At 37.8% G+C, this 22,785-nt stretch overlaps 1 protein-coding gene across 3 annotated transcripts in view; it reads left to right on the top strand.

The window, feature by feature from the left end:
* The window catches only part of PALLD (palladin, cytoskeletal associated protein), a 209,152-nt gene that overhangs the window by 173,785 nt on the left and 12,582 nt on the right, over window positions 1-22,785 (top strand). For 2 of the 3 annotated variants that reach the window (XM_075149366.1, XM_075149368.1), the window contains 5 exons: window positions 8,362-8,497; window positions 10,889-10,990; window positions 13,089-13,310; window positions 18,264-18,413; window positions 22,635-22,729. In XM_075149366.1, coding sequence (XP_075005467.1) covers window positions 8,362-8,497; window positions 10,889-10,990; window positions 13,089-13,310; window positions 18,264-18,413; window positions 22,635-22,729 — 705 coding nt within the window. Of the gene's footprint in view, window positions 1-8,361; window positions 8,498-10,888; window positions 10,991-11,559; window positions 11,611-13,088; window positions 13,311-18,263; window positions 18,414-22,634; window positions 22,730-22,785 lie in introns of all 3 variants that reach the window. The other variant, XM_075149367.1, reaches the window with a different exon arrangement.

Genomic DNA, 22,785 nt, shown 5'->3' with positions numbered 1-22,785 from the left:
ATTCACCTTTAAATATTTTAAGCATTTATTTGCAACAGTTGTATGGTAAATGTTTCAGTTGAATAAAATGTATCTCATCTTTCCAGTAAGCTCTAGACACTTGGTAGTGACCAGCATTTTCAAGATGTGTCTGTGGTGGTGTTGGCTGAACAAGCTTTGGGAATAATCTTTTGCTTATGAATGTGGCAGATTTGATAAATTCATGTCTTGCCAGAGCACAGTGTTATTAAATAAAAGAGAAGTGCTGGTGGAACTGCATAAGTAATTAAGTACTTAAGGGACTTATGAACACTCGTCAGTTATTTCTGAGGTAAAACTTGTCTGGAGTAAGATTGTTGGATACTGTTCTTAAAAATCTCAGTTCTTTCTTTTTTTACCTAAAGAAAACTCTAGGGTGGGTGGATGTGTTGGACTCAGGTTAGCTTTCAGTTACAAAAGACTTGCAGGGAGCAGAGATAATGTGACAGAAACCTAGAATTGAGGGGGTTTTGTCCACAGTTAAATCTGTACAAGCTAGAATCTGGTCTTCCTAAAAAAAAAAAAAAATTATATCTATATGAAAAGAAATAAGTATACTTACAAATTCTAGGTAAGCACATACATTGGTAAGTTTGCATGAGCATTTGTGAAAGCAAAATTAATCCCATGAGAAGGATTTAGTGACTATTTAAATAACAAGAATATAAATCCCGCTACAAAAAGGTGTGGAGTCATCCAACCTGGAAAAATGGAATCTCTTTCTAAGTATAAAACTCATGTATTGTCAGCTATACGTATATCCTTTTGAAAGCAACTTTAAAAATTACAGTATTTTCTTAAAGTAGACACTTTTCCTTAAAGTTTTCCTAAAGTAGATATCTTCAGTCACAAACAGAAAAAAATCTGACTGTACAGAATTGGTGAAAGAACATGACTAGATTTACTACTTTCTGGAAAAGAATGGAAAATGGAAAAGAAAACATTGTTTTGACAGGATTGTCTAAAGTATCTTGTAAAATGTAATTAAATAAGCTGCTTTTATCACTCAACATAATAAATTTAACTGCTGTTTCAATGATCTCTAGAACCTTAAATCCAAATCTTAAAGGAGATTCTGGGAATCATGAGACTAGCAACATCAGAGAGAGATATGCACTTTTTTTCCCCTTTGAATCGGAGCTGCTGGTCTGTTCTTGCAGCTGTGTACCGTGACTTGTCCATTGAATTCTCTCTCAAATAGCACTGAGGCAAATATTTTAGTAACGCTTATGTTCCTTGAGTCAGTTAGCAATGATGGTGACCACTCTGAGGAAGAGCTACACTTCTCCATCTTTTTATCTTACAGCTTTCAACGGTCTCCCAGTACAAATGCCAGCTTTCATTTCAGAGTAAACTGTATTGCTGTCCTATGTAGACTGGACATTTACTTTTCCCATTTCTGTAAGTTATGTCTTCACAACTGTAAAAAATGGAGGTTACCTACAGTACCTACAGATGTGAAAATAGTGATACATAGGAGGAAGTACCTTGATTAAGAATTCCAACATCAAACTGAGGAGAAAGGTCAGGGTGTTTTCTTGTTTCTGAGGGACCTCACCTCATCTCTGTGTGCTACCTGTTCAGTCATACCTGGTGTTGTCCCTGGATCTCAGGAAAATATATCTGAAGACAAGTATTTCTGTAATTGGAAAAATTCCAGCAAATATTAGGGTTTGCATTCATTCCCAACACCCAATTTTCTTAAGCTATAGCTCCTGTCCATTAGACCATTTTTGTTTAAAGTTTCTTGATTTATTGTGTTGTACCTCCTTTTCCCATGGCTTGGATACTACTTGTGGCTGTTAGACCAACACCTGAGTGGTTTATCTGTGATATTAGATCACTTCTTGTTGATTGTGCTAAGAAACAGGTCATATTGGGGGCTTTGTTTTTGCACAATGTAACACCTTTTTATTATGTACATGCACATGATTATCATAAAGTACATACCCATATCAGCTTTTTTGACATACGATGAATGCATGTTTATTCCGCTTGAGCTTTGAAATCGAGGTTGTGCCCGAGATCTAATCAATTAAAGTTGTTCAAAAGTAGAGACCAAGGATTTAACATGGAGACACACAGACAGTAGCCAAAATAACTGACCTACTGTATCCTGACAATCATTGCATCTGGAAGTCTTAATTTTCAAGATGTTTTTATCCAATTCTTTTTCTAAATGGTATTTGCAGATGCTTAAGAATGTTGTAAGATGACAAGTGAACTTAACTAAGTGAATTAGTACATATACCTCTCTGTTGAAAAGAGAGAGGCTGTTTGCAGCATTGCTTTGCAGCTTTTCTTGGTCTGCAGATTTTTTTTTCTTCAGGACTTAATTTTATAAGTTCCTTCTTTTAAGCAGATCTGAATGCCACAGAAATGTCTGTGAAGGTAAAAGCCAGGTACAGTGCTTGATAGTTGTGGAGACCTTAACCAGTAGCATTTCATCAACTGGAGTAAAGGTTAATATTTTGGATATATTACCTTTTCTCAGTCCAATGTGGGTTTTTCTTCACATGCTTCTGGCTGTTACCTGTTCTTCTCAAGATTTCAGGACTGTGAGGACTGTGCCAGCCTTTTCTAAATGCAGGAGCAGTCAGTGCTTTAGTGATTTCTTCTTGACCATCAGTTCTAGCATAATGCTGGTAGCAATCAGAAATGCAGATAAGACTATCAGTTACAAAATAGGTAGTATTTTTTAAATTGATATCCAAATATGTGGACTTCTTTTGAAAAGCAAATGGCACTTATGTATCTATGGTAACCAGTGCAGCACGAGGCAGAGGGATAACTTGCTCAGGTAGGGAAGGACCTGAACAGGAGAATGAAAAAGTAATAATTCTTCTTTTAATGAGTAAAAATGCATTTTTAAAGATAAGCCTTAGAAAAATAAATTTTTGGTGGTAGGCACGCAGTTTGTAGGTAAGTTGTTCTGTGTGTTACCTAATCATTAAGAAGGATCAGTCTTGCTCAGAAATACATATTATTCATGTCAGTCTTGATCCTATCCAATGCTGAGGCATGATTTTTTTTTTTTTTCAACTACAGTTTCATAACCTTTTCTTGGGTGGTAGAAATAATTGAACTTTTGTTACCTTTGTTTCATTTAGTGCAAGTCATCCTTAGTCAGTCTGCGCCTCAGGCGTTCCCTTAATTCAGATGCATGTAACGTCACATTACTGAACAGAGCTGACTCTTGGTCCTTACAGCATGTATGACAAGATCAGACTAAAACAATTTTAATATGCAGCTGCATCTTCAAAGTTTGTGACCTATTACAGTGCTTATAGTATCTTTGTTCTTACAGTAAGTGAAAAATGTGTTAAATGGGCAGGAATTAGCTGTATTTTTGGAAGGCTTTAGTTTTAAAGGAAAAATCAAGTTACTGTTTGTTACCTCAATACCAGAGAATTGATTTGGATTTCTGTGAAACTGAGCCATATTGGCTGCAAACAGGAATTTGTTCTTGGAAGGGTAACAACAGCCAGCCTGTTGCCCTTGTTTACACTGTAAAAGGTACATAGGAAACAAGGGAATCGCATCCAGCATGCATTCTGTGTAATTAAAACATGAAAAGTACTGCTGGTTTGGCCTTCTTTCTAAACAAATGTTAGGGCAAATATTCAAAACTAAGGAGAGCCAAGCCGAGGTTGCAAAAATCTTTGCTGTCAAAAATCTCTGTGTGAATTAAGATGACTGAGTTTTGGCAATTTCATTGCGCCCTTTCTGACCAAAAGAATTCAGACTTGTGTGCTTTTAGCTACGTCTGTATTCAGGCCCTCAGTACCTTAAGTGATGCATGTTACAGAGGTGCTTAAAACCTATGTGAATTTCAGCCTGATTCTCAAAGGCTGATAGTTTCTTTGCACATTTGTGGTGGTGGTTGTGTGCTCGAGACTAATGGTGTCAATATCTTGAAATATACCTGCTCCAGCTATCTCCTGCTACCTTAGTACTCGCAATATACTCTGAAAATTGCATCAGGCAAAGAATGAACATACAAATACACAAATGAATTGGCAGAACGTTTTGTTTGATAATATCCCTGAGAAAAGATGAAAAGAAAGCTGACAAGTCACTAAGGAGGACACAAATCTTAGGAACTTAATGCATCCAGATAAGGGCATGTAAGGAAGGTGAAAAATATTTGTAAAAGCAGCTGAAGAAAGTTTGCTGCCAGGCTGTAAACCATCTCTCAAGCTGAATGGATCTGTGCTTCGGAGGATAGATTACCAAGGACTTTCTATTTGTTGCCATTGCCTTGTAGCCATTTTGAAATTAATCTCAAGAATGTATATATTAAGAGCTAACTTGGTGTGGGGGTATGTATGTATATATATATTTATGTACATATTTTAAACTGTATATATGTAGAGAAAGAAAGAGATTCTAAAGAGGGGGTGGAAATAGAGCATCTGCAGGAAGAATTACATTTCCTCCTGCACCTCTTCTTTTTTTGTCCCAATTTAAAATAGTCCTGAAAGAGAGAGGTTTTCTAAAGGCATTTGAAGAAATTTTGACTGATACTCATTTTTATAGTTATATTTTTAAACCGACTACTTCTTTGCTTAAATACTTATTTGTAAATGTAAGTAAAGAAAAGGGAATCTATTTTTCAAGCAAGTTGCCTTGACCAGGTCTTGGATGACACTTCCACACCCACTGTGCAAAGCTCAGGATGTTCTGGCGCATAACCAGAGATCTGGAAAGTTGTTAAGGAGTTTGCCTCTCCTGTTAAAAGCTACCAGGGATCCCCATTGCTGAAATATTTGCATACCTTGTCCTTAAATAAAATTCCTTAGCTTCCCTACATGACTTGTTCCAGTGTTTAACTGTCATTATTGGAGGGTGGAGAGAGGAGAGTTCTACATTGTTTTTGTCTAAGCTAGGCCTGTTGTTCTTCAAGTTGTTGTCTACTTATCATCCTCAATGGACATGGAAAATCGTTGAATGTCAGCTATTTTCGCACGTTTTATGTTTGATTCACCTCTCTATCTTCATTTTCCTCATTTCCTGACTAAATAAACAAGATATTTTTGTGTGCGTGTGTCACATAGCTTGTCACAAAAGCTATGCTTTAAAACCACCTGGCAGTTTTCTTGTTCTAAAACTTTCCAATTTGCTGTATTTTTCTTGAAGTGCAGTGGTAAAACTGAATTCAGTGTCCAACAGCAAGGAGTAAAGGAAAACAATGAAGTTTCATGTCTTATGCTAATGTGTCCCAGAATTATATTTCTTTTCCTTTTGAAATAATGGTGTTATTGTCCAAGTTTTAATCTCTCAGATTCTTGAGAGATGCTATGTTAGTGCTAATTTTCCATTTGTATTGTTGTCATGCTTTGAACATTTTTCCTGAGTTTCATCGTCATTAGACCACCTCTAGACTACGAATTACGAAGATTATTGTAAAGGACAGTTGTTACCTGCAAACGAGTTGCAAGCTCTGCAAGGTCAGTGTCATCAGCCGATTTGAGAAATGTGCTTTTTTATTTCACTATTCCATTTGTTAAGGTTGAAATACTAAGTACTGAACTTAGTATACATAGACCTTTGAAAGACCTCATTGGTCTATATTCTTCCAGTTCAAAAAATCATTGCTACTCTCTGAATATCTTTTTCAGACAGTCATGCAGCCATATAATAGACATTTCAGCCAGATTCTGTTTCCCTGATTTACTAGGGAACTTACAGCCGCTCCTGAAGGCTTAATTAGAAGCCATAAACTGAAGTGTATCAAAGCTACTTCTGTTTGCCTATCTGTATGCCCTTCAACCTGACAGAGAGAGAAATTAGTGAGGTTTGATAGGATTCAATTTTCATTTCCTTATTATCCTACGTTGTTTTGAAATGGACTGTAATGTACTGTTTTCTTATGTTTAGTATGGACGTTGAACTTACGGACTTGTAATTCTCTTAGTATTCCCTTTTAAAAATGGGTGTGTTTGCTTAGGGGTTTTTGTTTTCAGAGATAACTGATAATGCTTCAGTAACATGCTTGTTACTTGAAATCCACTCCAGAGCACTTAGCCCATCCCCCTCTTTTCATGTACTGTTGTGACTTTCTTGGGTAAACTGTATATTTTACCTTTACAGCTTATTGAGTGCCAGGCATCAGCAGGCCTTTTTCTGCTAAGACTCATTTTATTATTAAAGTATGACATCTGTGAGAATGTGAAAAGAAAACTGTATTTCTTAATGTGTCACTTGGAATTTTCAAGGTAGGATGCATGTCTCCATTAAAAGCTGGTTCAGGGCTTCTTCAAGGTGAAGTCAAATTTGAAATTTACTGCCTTGAAGTTGGCCGGGTTTTTTTTTTTTTTGGGGTGTGTGCGTCCTTATGCAAAAAGTGCCAAAATTCGGTTCCATGGCAGTGCTGGGCTGGGTGGGCTAAGAGACTGGAAGGTGAAGGGAAAGACTGTGAGGAGAGAGCGAAATGCCACCCTTCCATTAGCCTTCCAGCAGTTGGTCCAGCCTTCCTGTGGGACATTACCTTCTGATCCCCTCTTCCCACCTTCTCCTGTCCATTTTCCTTCTGTATCTTCCTCTACATTTACTGTCCTCAAGTTTCTTGACTTACTGAAGCATCTCTTTCTTGAAGAGACTTTACCCCTTCTTCTTAGCATTCTTTTGCCTCTCTGTAGATGGGATAATTTTCCTGACTTCTTCCCCAAAACAGATTGGAGGAGAGTTTGTTTGTTACTTGTGACTGAGAACATCCCCAGCCAAATGCTGAGGGAATTATTCTGCTTGGTGACTGAGAAGATCCCCAACTAACAGCTGAATATTTCTAGGGTGAGGGATGTTGTTCTCTGGCTCTTTGCGACATTAGGCAAATGTCTGCTTTTCTGTGTGGTTTAATGTGAAAATGCAGTTCTTTTACAAGAACTTCACCATTTTCCCATTTTAAATTTACTTTCAGTAACAGAATATGAAATGTTTTAGGAATTTAGGCAGAAATGTTTCCAATTATTGTCTTCTCCATCTATTCACTTAATTCCTTTTTGGCTTTGGACAGCATATGTGTATTGTTTCCTTTTAACTAATGCTAAAAATTACCATTGAAAATACTTGCTGAAGAATGAATTTTCTCTAACGTATTATAGAAACATAGTACCAAACAATATCCAACAAAACAACAAAATTTGTTATCTGCATATGATTCTTGTTTAACATTTTGGTGCTGGTAATTAAGTTGTGTATTGGAAAGAAGTTTACCCCTTGCATGCTGGTCTGATTTTTTTCCATCTGTTTCATCTGTACGTTTGGCAATTTACCGGATTCAATCCTGTATTTTGCATAAGTCATTCCCATGTAATGGGCTGAGCCCTATTTAGTCGATGAAGTTTAAAAAGAAAACCCACAATAATATTGAATCGGTATTGGTGTTTTAAACGATAATGTGTGACTTCACTGGAGAAATGAGGTGTGCTACAAATTTAAAATACTGATAGCAATGTTGATTTCTTCACAACTGTGTAAGAACAGCTGATCTCCAGTAGAAACCACCATTGTTGGGCATTTCCAGCAAAGAGTCATCATAAGATTATTGAAAAGTGTTAAATATTAGCACAGACTGGGAAAAAAATTTCCTGTGCCATTCCAGAAAATGGGAGGTAGACATCCTGAAAGTGCAATCATAACCTGTAGACTGGTATGAGGAATAGCTTAGCCCTGTGAATGCAAACTGCTAAATGGTTACACTGTGAAACCCTGCTGCTGAAAACTGGTTTACAGGGATGATTTTTCTTTTTGCCAGTGTAACCTAGGCTCTGTGAATGGCTCTTCTTTCAGAAACAACATTTACATGTTGCCTTCCGGGTATGTGTTCACAGAGATATCAAGAATAAACATGAAATTATGCATTGTGTATTGAAAAGCTGTAACAAGGAATTAGTTAATAATTAATATAGGAAATTAATAATTAACTGCCTTGTCTTACATCTTTCTGATCTTTGTCCATCTGGTGCTTCATAGGAACCTAGTTTATCTTCCATCCACACTTATCTAGTCATGCTTTCTCTTTCATGTTTCCTCTCACTTTGCTTTATTGCCATTGCTCATCAGTTTCCTCTTTGAGTGTATGGTGTTTACAGCCACTGCTACACAATCCTGAGCCCTATTTTAACTAATGGATGAATAAAACATAGTTTCAACTTTGTCCTTAAACTAACCATTTAATCGGTGATGTGAGTTACAAGGGACAGCATACTAAGTAAGATGCCAGACCTCTAATTTCAAAGACACAATGTCGTTTTTCTTCACTAATAAGCAGTGATTCCAGATAAATTCCTAAATACCGATGATTTCAGGAAAGCTCCTGAATTTTCCTGTACTGTTTTGCAGGGGATTTCCCAAGAAAACAGGCAGAACTGCAAGGATAGCATCAGATGAAGAGATTCAAGGGTCAAAAGATGCTGTAATTCAGGATCTGGAAAGAAAACTTCGCTTCAAGGAAGACCTTTTGAACAATGGGCAACCGGTATAAAAATATAAAATACTCCAGGGAACGGGAGTGGGCATCATGGGTAGTTTCTCAGATATGCTACATATAAAATAATTGCTGTAGATTATTTTTATATTTTATTTATTTATTATTTTTAATTGCATTTCCAAAGCTGCATTTCCATAAGCCATGATAGTGTACATTTTGGCCTATCATTCCTTCTCCTGTTGGACAACTTTACTTGGACTTAACAAAGCAATGGAGGTTTCAAAGATGATGAATTCTCATAAGAAGCCTGCAGAGTCTGTACCTCAAGGGTTTTTTCAGCCTCAGAGGCCATTTGCTTTTGACTGTTCATCACTGGATGGCTTGCCAATAAGCATATGCATAGCTCTTGATCAGTCCAGGCTCATTCTACCTTTTGCCCAGCTGTTGGACAATATGGGGAAAGAGGAGGTGGTAAGTGGACATCAGAGGGGGACAAGGCAGTTCATCATGAGAAACAACCCGTTAGGTATCAGGCATCATTAGATCCTGCAGTTGTGGGACTTTTTTGACCAATAGAATAAAAAAACCAGGCTATAGTACTAACTTATAGACTTTATGAAGAATTAACAATCTGCCTGAGGATTCAAGAAATGAGGTAAAATGGGCAAGTACATAAAAATACTGAAATGCACAGCCGCAAAGTTCTCCATTCATTTTTGTGCATTTTAAGATATGCATAAAAGATAAAATACTAAATTCTTTATGCTCAGAGTCAATGAGAAGCAACTCTCCTAAGGCTTGATAACAGTTATTAAGGCATTGATTTAAATGTCTTTGAAGCTGGAATCTTTTTTAGGAGGAAAGTAATTTTAAAAATGTAGACTGTCACCCCTGTTTTGTCAATGAAATGTTTTCAAAAGCATCTGAATACCTTGGGATACCTTTGTGTCACTGAAAGGTAGTGTGCTTTAGGTTTCTTGGGACCATGCTCAGAAGTTTGCTATGTTTGCTACCATGTCTGTGATGTGGACTATTGTTTTGTAGTTCAAGATGGCCTATTGAGTCAGACTATCTACTCCACAGCTGCCAGATTCTGGTTCTTAATAAGGTCAATGGAGTGAAGTAGTGCTGCTGTACTTACTCCATTGACTGCATAGGGTTCGGCAGTTTCCTGTAGCAGTTAAGCAGAATCACACTTATAGTGTATAAGTTCCTGTTTTTTCAAAGGACGTGGGCTAAGCATGACTGTCAATGCCTATTTTGGAAAATGAGAGAGATGTTTGGCCTGGACAAGTGAATGGAATGTCCTGAGAAAGCTCACATGGCCCGAGGGGAAAAAAAAAAAACAAAACCAAACCCAAAACAAGACAAAACAAAAAAAACCCTGTGATCAGATGATGTGGGAGCTTGAAGAAAGTAAACTCTGGTTTTGCGCTTGCCTTGAGGCTTTTGCCTTGCAGACTCCTGTCTTGGGTGATTCTGTTTCTGTAATCATGGCTGTGGGCACTTGGAGTGATCACAGAAGAAATTGAAGTGAAGAAAAGTTCATGAGTTGCTTAGACATTTGTAACCAAGCCAAGACTGGTACCTAGTTTCCATGAGTCTCAGCCTGCTGGTTTAGCTACCATATGACATCTTTTAAAAATTAATTTAAATGAGCTTTGTTAAAAATGAAAGCATTAAGTAGATGTAATGTTTTACAATTTCCATTCTTCTTTCATTTTTCTGTTTAAATGAGGCATTTCACCATGTAATGAGTTTGCCTTTCATTCACTGGCATTTTTTTGCAATGTTGATTTCCAAGGAAGTGTCTAAGTGCCTGAAATATATTATTGAATGTAGAAGGATAAATAATAATGAAATAATTGAATTGCACCCTTAAGGTTTTCTTTTAACTTGCTTTACCTTCTGAGTGTAAATTGTCTTTTATAAGCTGTCTCCTTAATTTCCTAAAGAGTAAGAAGAAATAGAAATAAAAAACCTTAAAGAATATATTTTTCTATAGAGCTGTCATATTTTTGACAAAATAATCAAGAAGAGTAGTATCTCCTTAGCATTTTTGGCAGAGTTTTCTGCTTTGTGGTTCTAACGTAAAAATCGAGCAGAACAACTAGGAGTAAGATTTGGGATGATTTGACATGCACTTTTTTGATGGCCATGCTGATTTAAACAGCTCCTATTGCTCATTCCTGCCCGAGTTCCTGGCAAGAGGATGGAAACAAATGGCAGAGTCTGGCATAAGCCAGAAAAATCACTTGTAATGCAAAAAAAATGCATTACTGCGGTAGAAAATTTCTGTTAGAAACATATTGTTGCTCTATTTTATTAACATTACTTAAAGCATTGCTTACTAACTGCCTCTTAGTTCTTAAGGAGACATAAGAACTTTTCTTTCTTCTTTTCTCTCCCCCTTAACCCACCCCTTTATTTTTTGTTCAGAGATTAACGTACGAGGAGAAAATGGCTCGTCGATTGCTGGGAGCAGACAGTGCTGCAACTGTCTTCAGTATACAGGAACCAGAAGAGGAGCCTGCTATACAGGTGCCACATAACTCTACAATTTCATAGGAAAACAAAAAATTTCTTTCAATTTTTCTATTTTGCAGCTGTGATTGTCTTAAAGAAAGTCCTACATAAGACAATAAATACACACAAGATAGGACGGTTTTGATTACAGAAGTCATATGTTATATATCAGTGAAGTAAATTGAAGGATCACATGCCTATTGCTCAGTTTTTCCATACTGAGTAAGGTTGAGAGTTCTCAAATGTCTGCTCTCTGGTTTAAACTCTTCCGTTTATCCTATTCTGTCCTGACCTTCAAGTCTCTCAAGGCAAAAATACATCTACTATTCTGAAACCATCTTCTCTTTGTGTGTGTAATCTGCACTTTTTGGATGCAGACCAAAAACACAACAGAAAGTCTGCTTGAAAGGCCAGGTACACGTTCCCCGTTGTTCAGATGCCAGAGTTGCTATTTGAAAATGTGTAGCATTTGTTTGCTTATGTTACCACATGAAGTATGTTCTCCGGATAAAAACTCTGAGAAACTGTCATGGATGCCTCTTGGTCTTCTTTCTGCCTCTTGATCTTTTTTTCTACCCTTGCAGGAAGCTCGCTCTGTTGGTGCTTCTGTAGTGAGTCCTGTGGATATTCAAAAGGTTAACGTTTTCACCTTTTTCTGTCTTGCTGTTTTGTCCATTGATTTTTTTCTCTGTCATCTTTGCCTTTTCCCTTCTACTGTTCTTGGTTAATAACAAGAGGTCACCTAGCATTAATAACTGGGTAGATTTGGGCTGCCTTCCCTTCAGGGTGTTAAAGTTGTTCTATAAGCCTAATTGTCTGAGAGCAGGCAGCTTAACTGCAGTAATGGCGTGCTCCAGCATCTTTCTGCCGTGATGTTAACATACGCAGATACTAACTGCCTTGCATCCAAATCGGCTGCTCTTTATGTGTACCACTTCATGGTTTACTTTTATGGTAAACTTTCAGGGAACAAAGAAATTTAAAAAATATCTGCAGTTTACAAAGGTATTTCTCTCTTTTTCCATTTTTTACTGATATTGAGGGTTATGATTAGTTCTGTAACCAATCAGTAGAAAGACTACATGTCATTCCCAGACCAGAGGCAGCGATAGAGGATGCGTATGTGAAAGGAGGCTTCGTATGAGATGTGTGTTCTATCTTAAATAAAATAAAGGACAGAGACAATGGCCAAAGGTCATTTGAAAGAGTGCCTGAACTTCTGCTGACTGAGAAGAGTGTTGGCTAATAAAGATTTTTCTTTTTTCCTGCTTTTGAGCTTTCTTACATTCTGGCATTATCTTTATTGTCACTAAGATTCAAAGCAGGACTTTTGCACTGCAAAGTAGATAGAGTTAACAGTTCAAGAAAGTAAGTAACTCTGTATGCCACAGTAACGTTTCCTTTGAATAGCAAATTTAAACACGCAGTAGTGTTTTACACTGGATGAAACTTTCCACTCTTCTTTCAATATCTTGAATACTCTTACGATAAATTTTGTTTTTAAGGAAGAAGTGATACTTTTGGCCAGACAAAGGGGACCATGGCAACAGGAGTAAAGGGAGGCAACTATCATGGACTGCCAGTGCTGCCATTTTCTCATTTTTTTTCCTCATTTTTACAGGCAACTGTAAACAAATGCATTTTACCCTTCTGGTGCAGCCTCTGGTACAGTTCTATGCAAATAGCAGATGTGAACCAGATGGTCTTCTGGCCATCTGGAAACAAAACCCACCCTAAATCTGCCTGTACCCTCAAGGAAATATTAGTGTGTTTCTTTTGTCTTTATGAACTGCTTCAGAATACTTTTATTCTTATAGGCTTTTTTAAAAAATGGAAGGAAAGCAACCAATGGCTTTCCTTCCCCTTATAAATTCGACCTTAAGATAACATGAAATACAATTTTTGCCTCATACCAGATGTCTTCATTGTTTCATAGGGAAGTTATTGGAGGCATGGATTATAGTGTTTTTCTTCAACAAGATACAGTTTCCTTTTATATGTAAAAACTTAATGGATTGTCAAAGATCAGTAGAATAAAAAAAACATTAGGAACACATCTTGCTGAGCAATGTGTTGAAGCTGGACACTAATATGTACCTTTCTTGTTTGACAGGAGTATAAAGTCTCCAGCTTTGAGCAAAGACTGATCAGTGAAATTGAGTACAGACTGGAGAGATCTCCTGTGGAAGAATCAGATGATGAGGTGCAACATGGAGATGAACCTACTGATAACAGTATGTCACCATATTTTGAGATAAAGCTGAAGCATTACAAAATCTTTGAGGGAATGCCAGTCACATTTACGTGCAAAGTGGCAGGAAATCCAAAGCCAAAGGTAAGAAAAGAGGGTAAATGTTTCTAGAAACACTCTGAAGGGTTCTGTATTGGTACATTACAGTCAACCTCTGGACCCTATGGGCTGTATCTTACAGGAACAGCAGACATTCTGTTGACAAGAAAGACTCCTAGCTGATATAAACTGTTAAATCTCTTTTGACATCACTGGAATTATTTACTTAGTTACTCTTAGTTATTCCCTCCTGAGACTTCATCTCAATTATTTTACCTAGAAGTAATACTTCCGTCATTTTCAGAGTTACCTTCAGGGTACATCTATGCCACAGAATGCAATGCTAGAAAACCCCATGCGAGCTGGCACAGTAGTCCCAAAAACAGCCTCATCAGGTTAACATGGGTAATTAGCTCAGGCACAGCAACACACTAATGCAAAAATATGTTGCTTCTGGTTCAGGAGCCAGCATGGTATCTCTGTGTTCTTCAGCATTGCAGGGTTTATATCCACACACCCTAACAAGACTAAATTTTATTGAAAGTTAGAGAAAGGCATAATAAAATACCATAAGCTCCCATATATCCCAACAGCAAGATGAGACATGATGGTGAGGTTTTAATGATGAGCTTCTGAGGGAGGGCTGGGCTTGGGAAGCATTTCCTTTTAGCAAATGTAAAAGTACCAGTGGCGTGATGTCAGTAGTCTGGAAGAATGCCTTTCTTTGGTAGGTTGTGTTTAACCATTTCAGAAATTGCTTGGCAATCAACTGACTCATTATGCAGCAGGCAAACAGCAATAGCTTCTTCAACTTCCTTGCCAAAGCCAGTATCTTCCCGGTGAGGTTCTTGCAGCTCTTACAGTGACCTCTTGTGGATAGGGGCTCTTTTCTTCTTAGGCAAGATCAAAGATGCCTTGTCTCTTAGATAAGATCTTCACAGCAGCAGCCACATCCAAATCTCTCATCTAGTGTAAGTTTTATAGGTATTTAGGATTTTGAACAGAGATAAATGCAAATGAATTTATATGTCCAATGATACAGGTGTATGATACTGCACAAACTGTAAAAAGAAAAATGGACTTTGTCAGGTAGCAGAGAAGGAACTACAGAGAATTAGAGCTATGTTTACGTTAGCAAGTAGTGCAGACCAGAAGAAGCAAATCTGTGGAATGAGATATCCATGCCTGCATGTATTTCAGGAGGTTTTACTTCAGGCTAGCTCTAATCTCGTCTCACAGACTGAAGCAGATGCAGCACATTAGATGTATTCTTGGAGCACATTTTCTGGCTTAGTTTCATCTGAAATGAATCCAATTCTGTGCTCCAAGACCACAACATGATGTGAACCACTGCAAAGTAAGTGGGGCTGATCAGTACAGTCATATCAAAAAAGCACTCCTGCTTCAAACTGAAGACACAGACTGAGAAGATTAGCCCAGTCTGACTGAAACCAAATCTTTGATGTCCAGCATTACTTTTGAGATGACTGTACAGAAGAGTCTGTTGTGCTGAATAAGGGTGGAAGACAAATGGATTGTTGGTGTTAAAGGTGCAGTGTGCTGGAGAGATACTCTTTTTGCCTGAGGCTTGTGACTAAGTTGCTGGATCACCTATTATGAGTCAGCCTTAGTCAACTTAGCCATTTCCTAATTTTCACAGTTTTCAATTAAGGTGTAGTTTCACAGTCATCTTAATCTGATTTAAGACAGATGAAAGAGGATGTCTCCTTTCCCTCATGCTCCTTGTTTTGGCGCTGGGGATTGCACAGCCAAGAAACCACATTGTTCATACTTCCCCTAAAGCACGGCATTATAAAGGAGTATCTGATGTGAATGCACTCCGATTCAGATACGATGTTCTGTTTTTCTGCAGCGTCAAAACATGCACATTAAGAAGTGATTTGCTCTTGCACCTGGGACTATGACCCTTTATTCCATTCACTTGCAGATGCTTTGTGTGATTTGTTAAGTTCCTTGGGATGGAACCAATTTCAGTCCTGTTGGATGGCTACTTGTTAGCTGGGCTTTGCAAATGTCAAAGGCGGTATCTTCCCCTCATCTGCTGGAGCATGCCAAGATAGCAATTTTGAAATGCTCGATGGCTGAGGGCTGCCCTTCTGCTGTCATTTGTTGAAGCTGGAAGTGTTGCCCCTGAATAAATTCTTTACTTTGGCAAATGAAAAGCTGGAAATAATTTACTAACTTGAAGCTCCTCCCTTCTAAGTATTCTGTCAGCTCTGCCAAGGAATGGCTTTGGGAAGGACTGTAGTGTTTCTAAAATCTGGCATTCATTACAAGGGATTTTTCTAAGCGGGGTTATTGGCTTGATTATTTTTTCCCCTGAACATGCCATGTAAATTGAATACTGATGTGCAAATTCTGTCTTCATAAATATGACTTTTTAAATCTGAGTCTACTTTTGTTATAATCTTCAGTGTAATGTAAAACCATATTCTCATTAAAATGAAAACCTGTGGTGATACAGGAGCGATTGAGGAATACTTCTTTTTAAGAGATATATCTCTTCAGAATTACGACAATGCCATACAAAAGGTTAATTGAGACATTAATGTTGCATAAAGCTCGTACTGCTCGCTCTTCACATGGCTGAATATAATTCTTAGTGATTAAAAATGCCTGTACTGCCCAAGATCAAAAACGCTTTTGTACTGTGTATTCCATTGTATTTCTAGTCATTACACATTGGTTTCTGAAAATCTGGTACAAATAAAAGCAATCCAGATGCAGTGTTCAGTGCTTACGTAGTTTAACAGTACGTTTATTAAAAGGTATCCTAGAAAGAAAATACTTCACTGCAAGGACCATTGTCTCTAGCAGTGGTAGTGTTTTACTTATTAACTCCGTGTCAGATAAAGGTAATATTAAGAATTTACTCCTCATAAGTAAAATCCAGTGATGCTAATGCTTTTAAACTTAGTGGAAATGAATATTAGACAACATATGCATGATGTTTGGATAGCTGGTTCAGTTAATATTTGCATGTTATTTCCATGTAATAATTCCTGGCATGTCTCCTGATATTTCTGATAAGTGCATTGTTATTAAATAATTACTACTTAATGCAGTAGATTTCCAAGCAACATTATGACACATGTAAAGCATGCAAGTTAAAACTCATTTTTTGCAGCTATGTTGTTACCAGCATCCATTAGCATGTGTATGTAAGTGATCAAATATCTTTTGCATCTCCGTAAGTGCGCTGTCAGCAGATGAGAAGACATGACTAAATCTTTTGTTAGCACCACAGAGTCTCTGCAAGGCTGCTGACAGACAAAATGGGAAACAAGTATAACCAGCTATTGAGGAAATGAAATCATTTCTAGTTACACATAATGCTTGTTAATATAAAAACCATACATGGTAATTAATTTTTAAGGGAAATTTCCACTCATTCCCTCCAAAACATTCTCCATTGTCTTTTTGTGAAATTTAAAAGTATATCCTTAACTTTTCCCCCCAAGTGAATGAATTTAGAGCTTTGAAACGTTGGCACGTATGAAGATCCTGGCATATTAAACTCTATCAGGAATTGTGCTTTGCTTTGTCACTTTGTTTTTACTGGGAAGCTGACACCCTTTCCTCACTGTAAGACCTAAATTCCCACTTCAAGAATTAGACTGAGGAAGACGTGTGTGTTTTCCTCATGCTAAATAGTCCCAGCAGTCATGCAACCAGGACAAATACATTTGTTCTACTTTGTACGAGTTAATCTCGTAAAAATTGTGTAGGTATCTGCACAACTGACTTAAGAAAGAACACCACTGACCTTATGGAGTAATACACACTTCAGAAATGACAAGTGAATAATGTTCTACTCAAATATTGGTTTGGGGAGCTGACTACAGGCTTCCTAGTATAAAATTTTTCACATATTCCTGTGTGTGTTTTCATGCATACACCACATTTTTCTTTTGATTCCAGCGGATTTCAGGTTGGGGTTTTATGTTATTTTTAAAATACAGCAAAAAAAAACCCAAAGCTAGGTCAAAATATTTGAATTTTTTTTCGCCTCAAGTTTGAGGCATTAAAAACACATACATGTTTTTTGTGTAATTTATGGATTACTATAAGATATTATTCTGCATACATCATCTTTTTGGCTCACTGAAAGTAGATCTTGGGTCAGCCAGAGAATAAAATTATGTATCAAAAGTAATGGAAAAGACCTCTGTTTGATAGATAATGTAACTGTTCTGTACAACTTGGAACTATACTGGTGTTGGCGTACAATTATTAAAGGCTATCTGTGCGCTGACTTGCTTTGAAGTATTTCCTATTACTTTGTAAAGCTGTCCGTTTCTGTAGATGTCTGTCACATCGAGGTGACGCTGTTGGTTTCAATCGTGCCGTTATACTGAGCTGGCCCGCTCCCATACTGGACTGCTCACTGCCAGCGTGAGCGGCTGAGTCCCCTTCTGGCTCTTTGGCCCAGTCCAGTCAGCGTAAAGGATATGAGACAAAACTGGTGGTTCAACAGCGATATCATTACTTCTATTTTATTCATCATTGAACTAATTGTTACTATAATTACCTTGGTTTATGTTTTTATTTTCTGAAAAGAGAGCAATAGCATTCCTTCTCCAACTTCTTCAGATTTAAGTGAAATGAAAATTTAAAATTAGTAATCTTCTTTGTAAGATTACTTTTCTTTGTAACGACGTTGATTTTCAGTTCCTGAAATGTTCAGCTTCTATTGTGTCCTTGGGATGGGTATAGCCCTTACGCACCTGTAAATTTCTTCAGTAAATGTTCATGCTGCCATCTTTGTCTTTGAACAATTGCTAATCTGTAACTTGTCTTTTAGTGAAAGTGGTTCATGGAGTGTGGTTCTGCACTTTTACTAGCTGATCAAACCGGTTTTCTTTTAATGCTTACCCGAGAGGTTTTCAGCAGTTAAGATTCGTTAGCGCTATTAATTGAGAAATTATGGCAATGAGCACCCACCTCTTATAAGCTGTGCCTTGTTTTTTCCTGCAGATTTATTGGTTTAAAGATGGGAAGCAAATTTCTAAACGAAGTGATCACTACCGAATTCAAAGAGAACCTGATGGAACTTGCTCACTGCATACTGCAGCCTCCACCCTGGATGATGATGGGAATTACACTATTATGGCTGCTAACCCACAGGTAAATGAAGGTTTGGCTCCAGAGCAAACATGCTTCTGGACATAAAACTTCAGAAAACTATCTCATCTTATGTATGCATGATTTAATTAAATGATGAAGTCACCATAAAGTATGTAAGTTAGATTTCTGTTTTCATCTTGCATCAGTAGGGTGGGACTTTTCTACCTCCAAGAGATTAGCAACTCAACAGCTGTTTTTTTCCTATGGTTTGAGGTTTCAGAGGCGAAAGGGGGTTGTTTTTTAATCACTCTTCCACCATTTGTTTCAGCTGATAACATCTCAGTGTCCTAACTGAGCATGGATAGCATACATACTCTAAAGGGAGAAAAAAATCCAGTTTACTAGCAGAAGTAACCCAATCCAGCAATTTAATTTTTCTTCTGTTGACGCTACTCACGGACTGAGGCCAGCTTTTTGAAATGAGTAGGAGTATATCACACCTCAACATGTTTACACCAGGCAGCAACTGCAATTCTGTAAGGCAAAAAATTCTAGCACTTCTTATGTAGGGGAGAGGTCTCCTGTGTTGATCCCGAAGTCTTAAACAATGTTTTTCTGAAACACATAGTGTTACTGGTTTTGTAGTATTATTTGTTCTGCGCAGACCCAATACAAGAGCTGAGGTATACAACAGAAACCCGCTAGTGTGTTGGACACAGTTAAACTTACAGTTCACGTGTCCTATTGAAGTAACTTTTTCAATCCACTTTTCCTACAGCACAGCAAATTGAGGGGACAGAGGTTTGCACATGAGAAACTGAGGCAGTAACATAGCTTTAGGGATGTAACGAATTATTTTCTTTTGTAGCACCAAATATCTTGCCAAGACCAGGCCTGCAAGTAGAATCACACTGTAAAATAACTAACTGTATCACTGAGACAGAGTTTAATCTGAACAGGAGTGTTGTGCTCTGTTATGAATGTTGCTAGGTTACTTAGCATGACTCGGCCGTTTTTGCCTTGCTCATTGTGATTCCTGCTCATATTGCAGCGTGCTTGTGGATGTATGGCATCGTACACACAGATGACACACAAATAGCAGTTTTAGGCTAGATTCGACAAATTGCAGTGCTTAAGTCTAGAAACATTATTTCTACATATACAAATAACAGAAATAAAGAAATAATAAAGAAATAGCATAAGACCAAGGGAATTCTTCAAGCTGGGAGCTTTTACACATAGATGATCATTGTGTTATAACACTTGTACCGTTTAAATTGTGGAAATTCACAGCAGGTTTAAAAATGATAAATACATATATGCTCAAGGTAGAAAGCAGATCCTGTTCCTCTTCCTGTAAGTATTGTGTTAGTGCATGTACAGTTTCCCTCTGTAGTGTTACTGCATGATCCAAAATGTTGGAGAACTTGGTGAATAAACTGCCTTTGTGTTTGGGCACTGTACTCTGTCCCTGAATATTTAGGGCCTACTTTTTAGCATTTGTTATTCTGGATAATGCTCGTTCAATGGCACAACAGTGACCTAGGTTATCAGCTCTGGTCTAAAAACCCACTAACCCATTGTTAGTGGGTTTTTAGATGCATTAAGATGAGCTGGTTTTGTATTGTTCCTAGTTTGGAGATTGAAAAAGCAGTTTTGTTAAATGATAAAATTCTGCGTCTGCGCTTTTTTCCCCTCTTTGGAGAAGAACCAGAAGCATCCTCCTCTGGCTCCCCGAAACAAAACACCTGTCTGTTTCACCAAGCCCATTCTATTCTTTCTTCACAGTGTAATTCCCAGGCAAACTCTTCCACTATTTGCTTGCTTTTACTATGCATTTAACAGTACGACGGAGGCAAGGAAGGGCTCTGAGTTAACGTACTAGCCTTTCACGCTCAAAGATCTGGATTCCAATTCTTTTAAGTCATCCTGAGTGGAAATAATTTTGGCATAGCCTCCTCAATTCTGATGGAAAGTTGTCCACATCTCAAAGCGACCACAAACTTAGGCAAATTTGGCAACCTTTCCTTAAGAAAAGCAAAATACTTAAATATAAGGGAGCCTACATTAGGATTCTGATGGACTGGTAGATATTTGCTAGGCTGTTGCTGTGTTTTGGTCATTGCTATTGGAACCACCAAACTACAGAGCAAAAAGGCATATTCTTAGCTGATAGAAATGGATTTTATTAAAGCAAAGGATTCAGTTCATTACAGCTCTGCCAATTTATGCCATCTCACAATCATCTGGATTAATACTACAGGATTTATGTATGTAAAGTGACTTGTTGACACACGTTGGAAATTGTCCCTAGTAGTTAACACGGCAGGCACCATTGCTTGCGATGTAAAGCGCAGCGATCTGGAATTAAGGTTCTAACACACCTCTGGGGTTTGCAGTAAAATTTGCCACATAACTTAATCCAGAGCAAACTGACCCTGGGCCTAGACAAACACAAAACCGTGACTGTTTGAAGCCTCCAGTTACAGGTTACGTCCCTTAACCGAGCTCTTTCCGTGAGCTGTATGGGCTCACGTCGAGTCTTTACTTTCACCTTCTTTCCTTTTATCCCGTTCTCTCCACTTCTTTGCACTACGCACCCACAGTCCTCAGTCTGGATTTCCCTTATTTTCTAGGCCATCTTCTCATGAATTACTTCCCACTCATCGCTTCCTTCCCATTCATCCCATGACTCTTCCAAATCTTTGGCTTCCTGCTTGTTCTTCCCTATCCAAATTCCTTACTGTCCTTTGTGTTTCCATTTGTGATGCCTTCATGTATTGAGATACGCAGAAATTATCCCAAATTGTGTGAACTCATCACCTACCAGAAAAAGATTAATATGCAGTGATGCCTAAGATTGAAATGTATTTGTTCCAGATGACTTCAATGGTCTTGTAACATAAAAAAAAAAGCTTTCGCTTAAGAAATTGCTGCAGGTCATGCACAATGGCTTATTTTAATGCAGGTATTTTTCTTGTGGACTAAATGGGTCATGGGAATAAAAGCGGGACAGAAAGTCTAACAGTCCAGCAGTAACACAAAGGTCGTTGCCGTTTGAAGGCTGCTTGTGATCCCAGTGAAATTGTTTTTCGATGGGCTTTGGCCAGTTGTTAATGAACAGCTATTTGCAACCCCCGAATTACTGTGACAAAAACATTTGTCACTTTTATGATGACAGACTTGAGTGTGGAGCTCACAGCTTAGAACTGAAACACACTGCAAAGCTGATGTGGATGTTGCCTTAGTGCTACCAGTCCAGGGGGCAGAGAGACAGATGTACGTCTTCTATACATTTATCAAAGAGCTATTTAAAACTACCATTTTTCAAAAGTTATTAAAATTATTACAGTTATATAAAAGTATATAAACTTTTACTACAGTATTATTGTTATGCATAGCTTTTATATTTGTATCTATCTATTGTGTATATTTATTAATACCACCAGATGCTTTTACCCCTTACATGGTGAATTCTGCAGAGCCTTGGATGTCAGCAGTTCTGGCTGCAGGCAGTCCCATCCCAAATTTGTTACCACTAGTGCTTGTGGTGGACAATGTGTCTTCTAAAAAACAGAGTGAAACAATAACGGGCACCAAATACAACGGAGCCCGTCTTTTATTTATCATTTACTGAAAATAACCTAAGACGACTGAACGATCTTCAACATCCACCAGCGCAGTTGTGTGCTTCGGTGCGATTCCTACCCCCAAACCAGACTCGCTCTTCAGAGAGGACTCTTTAAGTACTTGTACAATTCTTTTGGGTTTATGTTCACAGGTTTTTTTGAGCTGTGGCACCACCAGATCAAGTGGATCAACCCACTTTGGTGGCAGCAGCTCTGTTGTTAACTGCCAACACTTACCAAGTGCCATTTTCAAGATCTTGAACTAGTTTGTCTTGTCCTTCTGTCCACTTGCCATACACAGAGAAGCCTCCCCCACACACCCAACAACTTAATCAATATACTGTTTTAAGGACTTAATTGTCATTGGTACTCATAAGCTTTTTTAAAAGAAAAACTTCCAGATGGAACATTTTAACCATGACTGGGTTATAGTCACAATTATTCCAGACTGTTCTGTGTTAGATTGGAAGCTGATAAAATAGGTTAATATCAGAAGGTATCTTGACAAATGTTTTTCAATGACTTTGTGAAAGAAGAGATTGTATTACAGATTCTGTAACAGGTGGGCAAAAAGGAAGAGATCAGGTTGAACATTTATTAACATTACATGCTTTAAGTCTCTTAATGTTCCTCCTCTCCATCATCACAACAGGGCAGAGTAAGTTGCACGGGCAGGCTGATGGTTCAAGCTGTGAATCAAAGAGGCCGCAGTCCTTGGTCACCTTCTGGTCAGCCTCATATGAGAAGGTACTTGATGCTTTTTTTCCTTCTTTTAATAATGTGTGTTTTGCAAAATTATTATG

This window comes from Calonectris borealis, chromosome 4 (assembly GCF_964195595.1).
Source record: "Calonectris borealis chromosome 4, bCalBor7.hap1.2, whole genome shotgun sequence".
Lineage (NCBI taxonomy): Eukaryota > Metazoa > Chordata > Aves > Procellariiformes > Procellariidae > Calonectris > Calonectris borealis.
The sequence above is the reverse complement of the archived record's forward strand: the minus strand, read 5'-3'. Positions and strand labels throughout refer to the sequence as shown.